This window comes from Musca domestica, unplaced genomic scaffold (assembly GCF_030504385.1).
Source record: "Musca domestica strain aabys unplaced genomic scaffold, Musca_domestica.polishedcontigs.V.1.1 44, whole genome shotgun sequence".
Taxonomy (NCBI): Eukaryota; Metazoa; Arthropoda; class Insecta; order Diptera; family Muscidae; genus Musca; species Musca domestica.
In genome coordinates, this window is record NW_026712334.1 from 6,198,649 (window position 1) to 6,213,471 (window position 14,823).

At 34.5% G+C, this 14,823-nt stretch overlaps 1 protein-coding gene across 2 annotated transcripts in view; it reads right to left on the reverse strand.

The window, feature by feature from the left end:
- Window positions 1–2,637: 2,637 nt before the first annotated feature.
- The window catches only part of LOC101899616 (netrin-A), a 235,520-nt gene continuing 223,334 nt past the window's right edge, over window positions 2,638–14,823 (reverse strand). The window contains exons 6-8 of one of the 2 annotated variants that reach the window (XM_005176806.4): window positions 5,400–5,465; window positions 5,027–5,333; window positions 2,638–2,874 (exon numbers count right to left, since the gene is read on the reverse strand). In XM_005176806.4, the coding sequence (XP_005176863.2) occupies window positions 2,733–2,874; window positions 5,027–5,333; window positions 5,400–5,465 (515 nt within the window). In that variant the 3' untranslated portion in view covers window positions 2,638–2,732. The remainder of the gene's footprint in view (window positions 2,875–5,026; window positions 5,334–5,399; window positions 5,466–14,823) is intronic. The other variant, XM_011297981.3, reaches the window with a different exon arrangement.

A 14,823-nucleotide genomic window follows, 5' to 3' on the forward strand; every position in this document is an offset into this window, starting at 1 on the left:
AGGACATACAGATCCAAAATCGATTTTTGACCAAAAAAAGTTCTTACGTAGATTTCTTTAAGAGCAAAATTTCCAAGAACTGCACAACTAAAATCGGGTTTTTGAGGAACTTTCGACCAAAAATTCTGAATTTTATAGAAAACAATTTTAAAGGTCCTCCTGAGCTGAAATCAACTCTACCATTCTGTATTTTTAAATTGTTAAAATTCTTAAAAGAACATTTTTTCAAGGATAATTTATTGTAGACGTTTTAAACAAATTCTATTGAAATTTAATTGTTTCTAAAAGTATCTCTTTCATGAACCAATAATCGTGAATTTTTAAGACATTTCTAAATATCGTAAACCTTTTACACAAAAATATTCAATGACATTCCGACAAAAAATTGTGAATTTTTTAAGTAGAATTTTTCATGAACCTCCTGGCCAAAGAGTAAAATTTTTGTTTAGATTTTTTTAAAGACACTTGGATTCTGCAGAAATTTCTAGGACCTCATGAAAAATAAAATATATATAAATAAGTAAAAAAACAACACTAAGTTCAGCCGGGCCGAACTTTGAATACCCTCCACATTTGAAACCATTAAGACCCACAAATACCAATTTTTAGATATATTCATGGGAAAATGTGGCAAAAATCATTAAAACACAAAAAAGTGAGGTACCGCTATATGGGGCTATGCAAAAACGTGGACCTATACATACAATGTTTCGCTACCGGAGCTAAAAACCATTATGACCAACAAATACCAATTTTTAGACAAATCCATAAAAAATGTGACAAAAACCATCAATATACCGAATAAAGGGAGGTACCGTTATATGGGGGCTATACCAAAGCGGGGACCTATGCATACAATATTTCACCACAAGAACTAGGACCCATTCGGACCCACAAATACCAATTTTCAGACAAATCCGTGAAAAAAATGTGGCAAAAATCATCTAAATACCGAATATTGGGAGGTACCGTTATATGGGGACTATAGCAAAACGTGGACCGATACACCTTATTTTCAATACCAACCATCATAGGAACAAATTTTGACGCTCTACGTCAAATAATGTGGGCTGTATCGTGATTTCAACAGACAGACGGAGAGACAGACAGACTGACATCGTTAAATCGACTTAGAATTTTAGGCTGATTAAAAATACATATACTTTATGGGGTCTACGACGAATATTTAGGGATGTTACAAACGGAATGACAAAGTTAATATACCCTCCTTCCAAGGTGGAGGGTATAAATATAGAACCAAAAACCGTGGATTATTAATAACTGTTTCAAGGTTTAAAAAATATTTTTCTTAGCACTTCCCTTATGTTTTATAAATAATTTTTTTGGAGGATATGCATTTTTTAAAAGGATTCCTAATAAAAACCATTGAGTTCATAAAAAAGTGTTTTCAAGGACTTCCTGCCAAAAGATCCATGAATCCTGTAGCGACAAAAGTTTCTGAGAAATTTTTCTTTTTTCAGTAATTAAAAAAAATATAATTATTGGGATGCAACGCCTACAGCTTTCAATATTTTGAGCTAATTGTTGGTATTGGTAGTTCAAATATACCTACTATCGATGTTCATACATAAATTAGAAATAGGTGATAGCGTTGGTTTTTTTATCCGTGATGATCGAATTCGGAATCACTGTGCAATAAGAAATGTTACTTAAAAATTGATTTTTCAAAACCAAATTCAGTGAATGTGTCCTTTCATTACTCATGAGGCAGTGATTTTAAACGTAAAGCAAATCTCAGCCTAAAAGTATGCTTTACTTCTGATCAATATCATATTTTTTCAGATATTATTCGAAGATAGGGGATTATAAAACGTTAGACTTTGGAAAGTTAAAAAAGACCGAATTAATATTTTGTTTCAATAACGAAAATATGAATCTGTATCACTGCCGGTGGGTCGATAGTAACAAATTTTGAAAAGTTTATTTTAAACATTTTATCTTTTTACTTAAAAACCGATATTTTTAACCATACTTAATTTTAATTTGGCGAAAGGAAAAAATACATTGCATTTATCCTTTCAGAATTGATGCCATTTCTTAAGGCATAACTATTTAACATATAGCCGTTTTTTCAGGCATTTTTTCAGGTATTACTCAAAGATTGCGAATTATTCATTATTGAAAATTAAAAAAGACCAATTTAGAATAAGTGAAAGAGGACCAGAGGACATTCTATATTTGGAAGACCTCTTTTTATAGACAACCTTCTGCAGATCTTACCCCATAGGTCTCCTAAACCTCCAAAAACCTGTCCTCGAATAATATCTTAAAAAATTTCTTGCATAATAATAAATTACTTTTTCATGTATTGCTTCCATATATGTATGTATGTATACTTTAATGACATTATATAGTTAATAATGATATAACTTATTTGGTAATAAAATCTAAATAATATTTATAAAATAATCATTTTATTCTTATTATTTTGTTTATACACATCTAAAACTCATCATTATAGTTTTTGTTGCATTTTGGCAAAGTTTTCAATATCCGGCTTAAAATTAGTTATTTGCATATGTTTGTTGGTTTTGTTTTTTTTTTTTGTTATACGTTACGTTAATTGAGCAAAGTGTTTGTGTGTGTTGGTTGGTTTGTTAAAAATAATACATACATTAATATTATTATAATTATTATTAAATATATATAAAAAAGAAATAAAAATATATTTATAAATTAAAATTTAAAACTGAATGAAAAAAAAAACTATTTTATTCGCATGTACGCGCTCTGCGCTGGAAACGTTTCATGCGCCGATACCATTCATCCTTCCATTCGATAACAATTGAACGTGGACCAATACCCAAATAGCCGGGCGGGGCTTCTGTATCGCGGCCCAAAATTAAATAGGATCTGAAAAGAGTGAAAGAGAGAGGGAAAGTGGAAGAAGAAAATTAAATGTAAAATGTTATAAAAAATTAGGTTAGGTTGAATAAGTAAAAAAGCTGCAAGTTCGGCCGGACCGAACTTTGAATACCCCTTCACCATTTAGAACGACTTTGACAATTCTCAAAAACAATAAAATCCGATGAAAATTCTGTTAAAATCTTAAAATGCCGAATGTAGCTGTTATATTAGAGTCTATGCGACGACATGGACCTGCATAGGTAACTTTTGTCATAAGCCATTACAATATTCAAACGCGAGACTTAAAAAAAATCGGTGAATAATGTAGAAAAAAATCATCAAAATACCGAATATCGGGAGGTACCGTTATATGGGGGCTATACGAAGACGTGGACCTGCACAGACAATCTCCTGTCATAGGCTGTAGCATCCATTACGAACATCATATACCAAATTTGAAAGAATTCCGATGAATATTCTAGCTAACATCATCAAAATACCGAATATCGGGAGGTACCGATATAGGGGGGCTATACGAATACATGGACCTGCACAGACCATCTCCTATCATAGGCTGTAGCATCCATTACGAACATCAAATACCAAATTTGAAAGAATTCCGATGAATATTGTAGCTAACATCATCAAAATACCGAATATCGGGAGGTACCGTTATATGGGGGCTATACGAAAACATGGACCTGCACAGACCATCTCCTATCATAGGCTGTAGCATCCATTACGCACATTGAATACCAAATTTGAAAGAATTCCGATGAATATTGTAGCTAACATCATCAAAACACCGAATATCGGGAGGTACCGTTGACCTCCCGTGACTATACCAAAACGTGGACCTACATGGCTCATTTTCAATACCAAAAGTCCTGCAGACATAATATACATTTGAGTAAAATTTTATCAATCTACTTCAATTCGTCCAGAAGAGTGATTTCCACAGACGGACAGACGGATTTTTGTACATATTTCAATCAACTATGAACCCTACTTACTTTTTCCATTATATACAGAAACCCAGTGCATACATTAAGGCGAAAAATTGTACTTCATTTGAGTTTATGTAAAATTCTCGTACAAAACATAGTTCTAAAAGCATGACATCAGAGACAAATATATTCTTCATCAAATTTCACTATAAGTCACCAAAGAAAAGAAATCTCACTTTTCCACTATATGTCAAGAAAATGTTAGCTGCAATTTTGCCGGAAAACCTCGTTAAAAATTTCTATTTTTCTACAATAAATTTATTTTGGTTGTTGGTGCATTAATGTAACATAAAACTGCATTTTAGACAGAAAGTATCGAAAAAGGAAATATTCTACACTTTCTTGATCATTAAGGCCATTTGAAAATATTTGAATTTAAGTTGACTATCTGCATACTTTCAGGCGACAGTTGATCTCAATTAATTCTTATACCCTCCACCATACGTAGTATGTAGGGTATATTAAGTTCGTCATTCCGTTTGTAACTCATCGAAATAATAATTTTAGACCTAGCAGAGTATATATTTATATATATTGTTTATCAGCGTAAAATTCTAAGACGATTTAGCACTGTCCGTCCGTCTGTTGTAATCACGCTAGAGTCAAAACGAATTGAGATAGGAAGCTAAAATCTGCAGGCAGGTCAAGATATCACGATATCGTATAGCCCCCATTCAACGGTAATACCCCATATTGGGTATTTTGATGATTTTAGGGACATATTTCGAAGATGAGCTATATTGATATTTTTGACCGGAATTATTTCAAATTTCGTATTTAAAGTTTCGACGGCTTCGTATAGTCTCTATATAACGGGTTTCATTTAAATGGTATTTTTCGACGGATTTTTTTTTGAAATTCTGCAAGATCCTTTGAAATGGTGGAGAGTGTTAAAAGTTCGGCCCGGCAGAACTTAGCTGTTTTTTTAACTTGTTGATTCTATTGTTGTAACGATATTTTTTACTGCTTTTACGTCTCTTTTTTGATAAATGAGACCACTTAAAGATTTTATTTATTTCACTTAAAAATATTTAGATTTTCTAATTGACTACTTAAGCGAAAGTGTACCGAGGAAGGTAAACTTCTCTTAAATTAAATTTATTACTGCGTTCTTAATCCCACTCATTGTGCTTTCTGTCACCATTACTTACTTATTCATTTTAATTTTGGGACATCTACACTCCAAATTCTTCATCGGAATGATCCAGGTCATAGGACCGCGTCTTAGTATTGTATTCGTAGTTGCGTACTCGAGCGGTGTTCTCTTGAAAATGGCCTGAATTTGAATGATGAACTTCACGTTGCTGTCCTCCTCCTCCGCCTCGTCGTCGTTCCGCACGCGGCCCATTTCCACGCTGTCGGCGTCGTTCATTCTTTGATTTTCTTTGGTGCTGTACTGCTGTTCGCTGCTCGTCACCTCTGTACTCTGTTCCCGACCAATCACTTTGGCCATTATTGCTAGAATTTTAAAAGCAAAGAAATTAGTAGTGTCTTCTTCTGAAGGCTAGCCGTACTCATACTCACCGTAATCTCTTTTGCAGAATTTGTTGAGGTTTAACCTTTTTGTGCTTATCTTGCATTTTTCGCATTCTGTAAAGAGAGAATAAAAAATTAAATAAGTACTGAATCCAAAAAAATGGTTAGAACTTAGTAATAATTTCAAATTAGTTGTTGCCAAAAGGCTCAGATTAGGAGATTTCTTTAGACATTTAAGCAAGCCATACGGAGGTTAGTTGCCAGAGAAGAGATGCATAAGATGTCTCTTCATTAATAAGATTTCTATGAATTTTCAAAAAAAAAAAAAAAAAAAAAAAAAACAAGTAAAAAATCATTTGGAACGAATTTGAAAATTTTCAAAAAAAAAAAAAATAAAAACCGTTAAAAATTCTGTTACAATCTTAAAAATACCGAATGTAGCCATTATATTATGGTCTATACGACGACGTGGACCTGCATAGTCAACTTTTGTCATAAGCCATTACAATATTCAAATGCGAAACTTGAAAAAATCGGTAAATGATGTAGCTAAAATCATCAAAATACCGAATATAGGGAGGTACTATTATATGGAGACTATACCAAAACATGGACCTGTACCGACAATTTTCTGTCATAGGCTGTAGTATCCATTACGAACTACAAATACCAAATTTGAAACAATTCCGGTGAATAATGTCCCTAAAATCATCAAAATACCGAATATAGGGAGGTACCATTATATGGGGGCTATACGAAGACGTGCACCTGCACAGACAATTTTCTGTCTTATCCTGTAATATTCATTACGAACTTCAAATTTGAAACAATTCCGGGGAATAATGTCGCTAAAATCATCAAAATACCGAACAATGGGAGGTTCCGTTATATGGGGGCTATATGAAGGCGTGAACCTGCACGGAAAATTTTCTACCATAGGCTGTAGTATCTATTACGAACTTCAAATACAAATACAAATACAAATACGAGGTGTTACAAACGGTATGACAAATTTAATATACACACCATACTATGGTGGAAGGTATTAAAACAGTTGCATACTTTCAGGAGAACCCATTTTAAACAACTGACAATAATGATAATAGTTTGTTGCATCCGATTAACTGGATGTCCAAGGTAATTTCAAATAATGGTGCATACTTCAAGGAGACATTGTGAAAAACAGATGAATACAGTGATCACCTGATTTTATACCGTGAAAGAGAATATTCAAAACACTTGGAATGTGAAAACAACAAAAACACAAAAGGTGCAGATTTTAATGGACTGTATATTTTTATACCATCAACGACAGTATAGAGGGTATATTAAGTTTCCGTTCATCATTTCGTTTGTAACACCTCGAAGTATACATTTTAGACCCTTCAACCCCCCTCAAGATATTCGGTATTTTCATGATTTGTGTCACACTTTTCATCGCAATTGTTTCAAATTTGGCATTTAGAGTTTGAAATGGGTACTAACCCCTATGACAGAAAATTACTCATACATATAGCCTCCATATCTTCGTATAGCCTCCATATTACGGTAATTCCCAATATTTGGTATTTTGATGATGTAAAATTGGTATTGGGAGCTCATAATAGGCGCCATCTTCTCTGTCAGATAATTGACTGTAACACACCAGACCCAATGAACCCTAACACCTGATATTCGACCCAAGCATCATCTGGTGAATTGTTTTCCATAGAATAAACATTGGGCCCAAGGTTCGCCTTGCGATTTTTTTCTATAGAGAAACTCAGAGAAATCATTTCATTCCATTCCCTCCCATTTAAGGAGAACCCATTTTAAACAACTGACAATAATGATAATAGTTTGTTGCATCCGATTAACTGGATGTCCAAGGTAATTTCAAAGAATGGTGCATACTTCAAGGAGACATTGTGAAAAACAGATGAATACAGTGATCACCCGATTTCATATGGTGAATGAGAATATTCAAAACACTTGGAATGTGAAAACAACAAAACCACAGAAGGTGCAGATTTTAATGGACTGTATATTTTTATACCATCAACGACAGTATAGAGGGTATATTAAGTTTCCGTTCATCATTTCGTTTGTAACACCTCGAAGTATACATTTTAGACCCTTCAACCCCCCTCAAGATATTCGGTATTTTGATGATTTGTGTCTCACCAATGACAGAAAATTACTCATACAGGTCCATACCTTCGTATAGCCTCTATATTACGGTAGTTCCCAATATTTGGTATTTTGATGATGTAAAATTGGTATTGGGAGCTCATAATAGGCGCCATCTTCTCTGTCAGATAATTGACTGTAACACCCCAGACCCAACGATCATCTGGTGAATTGTTTTCTGTAGAAAAAAACATTGGGCCCAAGGTTCGCCTTGCGATTTTTTTCTATAGAGAAACTCAGAAACTCAAAAAAAAGAAAAACGAAAATTGAAATCAAGTAGCGAAAATGAAATCTTAATTATGGTGTTGATGTGTAAAATTACTTTGATTACAAAAGGGAATTTCTTATGGCCCAGCCTCCATTGCAGTTGTTGTAGAGAATTTCTGAAACGAAAACTATTTTTATAGAAAACCAAAAGCGAAAACAAGTCCCATTACACTTGAAATAGCTACGGCCTCCCTCCCTTATAATACCGACAAAAGTCTTACCACTCCCATGGGGAAAGAAACCAAATCGCTTGGTCTATGGCTGTCTATTTCCACTTCAAAGTACGAAACAAAGCCAAAAACAATTTGACGATATTTTTAACAAATAATTTTCATGTTCAACATAGATGCGGTGTTTTTCATTTGTCGCGTAAAGAAAATTCATGTAATCATCGGATGGCCATGCGTGAATATTCGTCTGATTGTCTGCGGTGTAACATAATGAAGATGACAAAACTGGGAGAAAACAAAAAAAAAAGTGGAAAAAATACCCAAAATAAAATTTATAACCTGTAGATGAAAAGCACGACAGATGGACAGACAGGGCGACAGCAGCATGAATAAAATGCGTAAAATTCATACAAATGACTCATATTTGGTGGTACACTTATTTTTTTTTTTAAACGACTCCTCTAGAAGACCCAAACATTAGGCATCCACACTATTTGCTTTGACTTGTTTGGCGGATGATCGCACATCAGCCAAAAACAAACCAACAAAACAACTGAAACATTTTTTGTTTCTATTTTTAAGTCTCCTTAAAGACAATGATCATCATACACGCGTCATGTGTTCGAAATGAATGAACTCGCAGACTGGCAAGAACTCGATCGGAATGATCGATCCTACCTCTGGCAAGACGTTTTGATAAAAACGCCTCTTAATTGACTTTGAAAAGGCCACTGCCGACATTACCCCGCCAAGGCATGGTATAACATTTGCTGGGATCTGCCATCAAAGAAAATGGCTGGCTAAATAGCTGGCTGTCTGCCTGCTTGCCTAGAGAACGGATGTGTTGGGGTTGTTGATGCCGATGATGATCTTCATTCAATGTGGATGTTTTGATGTTTCACATCGATTTGGTATCGATCCGTTTTATGCTCGAAATGAGTCAATAAAATTCATTGTTTATTAACACCAAACGATTAACGACAACAACAGGGTTGGGGTTAATTTAATGCTCGAAGCATGTAACAGCCGTCCTTTTGGCCCTTTCGTGGCGGGTGATAGGGGTCTACTTGGTTGCACTCCCCCTCCACATCCATTTAAACATATTTGTTAATATCATAATTCCAAACACACAAATTTTAAGACTCAATTTGTTAATTGCCCTTAAGCAATTATGAACATGTTTTTATGGGAATTTCTATTTAATGGAATGCATAATTTGTTTGGAATTTTTGAAATATTTTTCAGATCCATTAGCATGGAAAGAGACTCAGGTAAAAATAGAAAAAAAAACTTAGACCATTTTTATCTATAGAAAAATAATACACACCTTCTACTTAACTGACTCCTAGGACTAATTACTTCTAAGGCAAAATTATATAGCGCTCCATGACTGGATTTTTCTATAGAAAAAAATTTGCGAGACCCCGTGGGGTTTTTTTCTATATAAAAAAATAATCGCCAGACCCCGTGGGGAATAAGTTTCTTCTATAGAAAAAAAACGCCAGACGAACCTTTTTCTATAGAAAGCGAGTAAAAAACACTAAATTCGACAGGGCCGAACTTTGAACACCCTCTACCAAGTGGAACGAATTTGCAAAGTTAAAAAACCGTTAACAGTTATGTTAAAATCTTAAGAATACAGAATATAGGGAGTTACCGTTATATGGAGGTTACCGTAGATGTGCATAGGCAATATTTGTCATAGCCATTATAGTATTCAAATACGAAACTTACAACAATTCCGGTGAATAATGTCGCGAAAATATCAAAATACCGGATATAGGGAGGTATCGTTATATGGTGGCTATACGAAAACCTGTACCTGTATAGACTGCAGTACCCATAAGCAACTTTAAATACGAAATTTTAAATAATTCCGGTGAATAATGTGGCTAAAATCATCTAAAACCCGAATGTAAGCCAGACCCCTTGAGGAGTCCAAGAAAAAAAGTTCAAGTTTTTTCTATAGAAAAAAATTCGCCAGCCCCCGTGAGGGGTTCAAGTTTTTCTAAAGAAAAAAGTTCGCCAGCCCCCGTGAGGGGTTCAAGTTTTTTCTATAGAAAAAAATTCGCCAGCCCCCGTGAGGGGTTCAAGTTTTTTCTATAGACAAAATTCGCCAGCCTTCGTGAGGGGTCCAAGTTTTTTCGCCAGAAAACCCTTGGGTCTAAGTTTTTTTATAGACAAGCATTGGATCCAAGTTTTTTCTATAAAAAAACGCCAAAAACCGAGGTGTCCAAGTTTTTTTTTCTATTGAAAAAATGTTCGGTGGGGACTAAGTTTTTTCTAAAGAAAAAAATTCGGCAGACGACCCTTGTGCCCAAGTTTTTTTCCTATAGACGACCCTTAGGTCCAAGTTTTTTCTATAGAAAAAAAATGGTCCAAGTTTTTTCTGAAGAACAAAAGAAAATCACCAGCCCACCAACCTGGGGTCCAAGTTTTTTCTATAGAAAATAAATTCGCCATACTCTTGGTTCTAATGATTTTCAGTAGAAAGGAATTCGCAAAACCTAGGGCCTATTTTTTATAAAAAAATATTAAATTATTATGTATCTCTTTTCCTCCGAACTGAGGTTTTTTGTGTTGAGAAAAAAAAATCCGATGAAAATATTCACAGAAAACATTGGATTGAATTTCCCAGGTCGGATCTTCATGTGTCAACAAACATCCGTTCTTCTAATTTCTGTAAAAATATTTTCAACAATTCTTGTTTTGGTTTCCCGAAATTTTTTGAAAGAAATAAATTCAAAAAGTATCCGGATAACCATAAAATTTAAATGTGTCATTATTGGCATTTGTTGTTGTGGCCCTATTTGTATTTTCTCATGAATTATCGATGTTGGTGGACAGGTCACAAATGACTGGATGTCATGGCGCTTGAAGAAGATTTATTGTTTCAAAAGATATAAATAATTTTTAGCCAGACAACAGAAAATTTGGTATTCTTAGAAAATATTTTGAATTATTGAGAACATTCGTATATATATTGTTGAATATTTTTCAATATTTACCCATTTTGGATTGAATTGGTTATTTAAATGGTCCTCCGAGCGAGTCTTTAAAATCCGTTCTTAAAATATTTTCACTTTGTTTCACGAAGTTATTTATATTGAAAAATGTTTCATTAACAATTTCAAAATTTCGAAACTCATGAATTCGAAATATCATCTAAGATTTGAATCCCTTTTATAATGAAATGTCTTTCCTCTGACATAATACTAGTCAATGCTGTGCTATGTTCCAATCTTTTCTGGACATTTGTGCCCAACCCCCTGTTTATTTTTGCCACATCTCTCCAACTGACTGTTGGCAAATTTTCCTTGAAGATTCTTTAATTTAGTCTCTCCACCAAACAGTTGGCATTCAACACGAATGCCATACTAATTGGCATTGGTAATTGAATTGTAATGCATTTAAAATTAACGACAACATGTCTTAATGGCTCAGCCGATACGTAAGTTTTTTGTTTTTAATTTTGCTTGCTTTTTTAATTGTTCTCATTTTTTCCCAATCTGATCTGCTTCGAATTTTCGGTTTTTTCTTCTTGTGTCGCCTTACGCACATGTTTGTCTATTTACATTTTCTTGGATCGTTCTTCGATGGTATGGTCGAAATACAAAAATTAATGAATGAAAGGCTGACTAGCTGGCAATCGAATTGCAGCAGATGTAATCTGATTTCACTATTGATGCAATTTATTTTTAGTTGGATTGTCGTTTTGGCCAAGATAAATGTATTTCCTTTTGATTTGTTTTCTATTTGGGAGTTTTTGAAATATTTGCAAGTTTTTTCTAAAGAAAAAAAATTCTTCAGATGACACTTGGGTCCAAGTTTTTTCTATAGATAATAATTTGCCAGACGACCCTTGGGTCCAAGTTTTTTCTATAGAAAAAATTCGACAGATGACCCTTGGGTCCAAGTTTTTTCTATAGAAAATAATTTGCCAGACGACCCTTGGGTCCAAGTTCTTTCTATAGAAAAATTTTTTCTATACAAAAAAAATTCGCCAGACGACACTTTGGTCCAAGCTTTCTCTATAGAAAAATAAATTTGACAGACGACACTTGGGTCCCGGTTTTTTTCTATAAAAAAAATCGCATGTCGACCCTTGGGTCCAATGTTCTTCAGACCCCTGGGTCCTCACTGACCTCAGGTCTAAGGATTTACTACGATTTTGTTTACAGGGTGAGATGAAAAAACTTCAACCAACTGCAGACTGCTGTCATTTCTAGACCACTCGTCTGACATCTATTAAAATTATTCCAGTGACAGCTCATTATTTTGTTTACAAGCGTACAAAAGCATTTTGCTGCCAATTTTTCAAAAAAAAAGTTATTCGTGATGGAATTTAAGCGTGATGGTGTGATTTCTTTATATTTGGCTGGAAAACCACAAGTGGCTATCGTTAGACCACTTCAGCATTTAAATGTGAATAAATCTGTTGTGTTTCCTACCATCGCTCGTTACCGTGATACTGGTAGCGTAGCCCAACGTCAAGGAAGTGGCCAGAAAAAAACAGCAACATCAGCTGAAATGGTTCGAAAAGTAAGGAAGCGACTTGATCGCAATATTCCATTCGGCAAATATTCAAAAACGAGCTCAGGCAAAGCCATTGCAAATCCAAAAAGTGCAAGAACTTACACCACAACAGAAAGAAAATAGACTCAAAGAGCCAAAGAATTGTTTCGCTTGGCCGAAAGTGGTGAACTGCCGAATTTGGTTTTCTCCGATGAGGAAACATTCGTTGTTCAGCAGTTTGTAAACAAACAAAATGATTGTGTTTACTTGCCAAAGAGGTCAGCTGAAAATGTGCACCTTCGGTTGGCCACCAGAACTCAAGCGGCGGCCATGGTGATGGTGTGGGCCGCCATAACAGCCGATGGTGGCTTACCGTTCGTATTAATCGACCGTGGTATCAGAATAAATGCCGAATATTATCGCGAAAATATTCTGGAGGTTGTATTAAAGCCTTGGACACGAAAACGTTTTGGCCGCAAACCTTGGACATTCCAAAAGGACTCAGCACCATCGCTATAGGTTTTTCCTTCAAGTCATATAAATCAACAAATCAATCTCAGCTTTATTTGTTCACATTGTCTCCCTGTATCATTTACTCCTGTTATACCATTAATTTTTGTTTCATGGATTCATTCTCAACTGAATCCTTTATTAATTTTTAAATTATTTTCCTCTTAATCCGAATTTATCGATAATGATACTCCGGCTTCTGGCAAAAGAATAAAATATACCGACACATAATTACCCGTTGCCAATAATTTATATGTTTATCAATGCGCCAATTTTTCGATATTCCTTATTTCAATCTTTACTTAATGTGCACCTTCGTAACAAGACATATCTTGCATTCAATGAGTATTGAGATAAATGTTAATGAAGGCATAACATGAAGGTAGCCATCAGCTAGGAAGCCAGCCAGCCTTGGTGGCTCACTGCTTGGCTGGTTAATGAGGATACCAGCAACAATAACAACTATGATTATATTACATATCACAGACATATTGCAATCTCGCATATGTTCACATTATCCATGTTCCGATGTCTCTCTGTTTGTCTGAAGGTGATAACCAGGTATTGCAATGGGATGCAGTTGAACACCTATGCTTCTTTATGTATTTAATGTGGTGATTTATGAAAGAGCGGGAGGAAGGTAGAACCCAAAGAGAAAAATAAGAAAAAAAGAAAATCCAAAAACAAATAACAATTTAATTCCTTCATCATATCGTATCGTTGCCTTTTATAGCCTTCTGCTACAACCACGACGCTCTTAACGTTCATTTATGTTCCGAAGCCCATAAGTCAAGTCAAGGCAGGCAGGCAGGCAGGCAGACTCACAAGTAAAGTTTTGTGGAAGGAAGTCATGAATGAATGTGAGTATTTTAAGGATCATATTTGCCATGCCACGGCTGCTGCAGCGGTGTTAAAGAAGACAAAATACATAGTAAGTAATAGGCATACAAAGGTGCACCTGGTTCAGGATGTGATTAAACTATATGAGGGAAGTTGTGATAGATGAAAACTTCAAAAATGGATACGAGATTTCAGGGGTTCAAAGTAGGGATTTGCAGATATTTTTTTGTGGTAGAAAATGAAGCTGGAATTAGTTGACTTAATACTTGTTGTTGTTGAATACAACAAAAGTCTAAATCTAACCTAAACGCCAGGAGATTAAAAATGTTATAAGCACATTTTAGGGTTTAAGTCGTACTTTATATGAGTTTATGCAAACATTTCCTACAAATCATAATTTTAGGAGGATGACGTCAAAGACAAAAATATTCTTTTTTTTGGCTGCTTTCGAGTTGTTGCATGAAAGTCACATAAACTTTTGCTCTAAGCAGAAAGCGTCAAAAGAGGAAATATTCTACACAAAATTGTACTACAAATCTATGAATATACCATATATCGGGATTTAATAGTTTCAAGGAAAATTACATTCGAAATTCATAATTTACGAGTAGAAGTTGTGTGTTTATATCTTTACAGAGTATTTAACACGTTTCAATTCTAAGTCAATCTCTCCCTTTATACATCATTTTTTGTGGACGGCGTCAAAAGAAGTAATATTCTAAAACAAATTCCAAGGTGATTCTCTGAACAAAATAAATCGGCATATTGAATGTATATCATAAAAAATATCACTAATTTGAGCTTATAAAACAATTTTTTATATATGACCAATTTAGCTCTGTTTCTGAATTCGCTTCAATTTTTTTAATAATAAGTGGATGTGATAGTACTCGGTTTGTAGATCAAAACCCCAAATGAATTCGGGTTCTTAGGCCAAACTTCTCTGAAAACTTTATATAGTCTGCAAAAGGACCCCAATATTTTGATATATATTTCCTAAA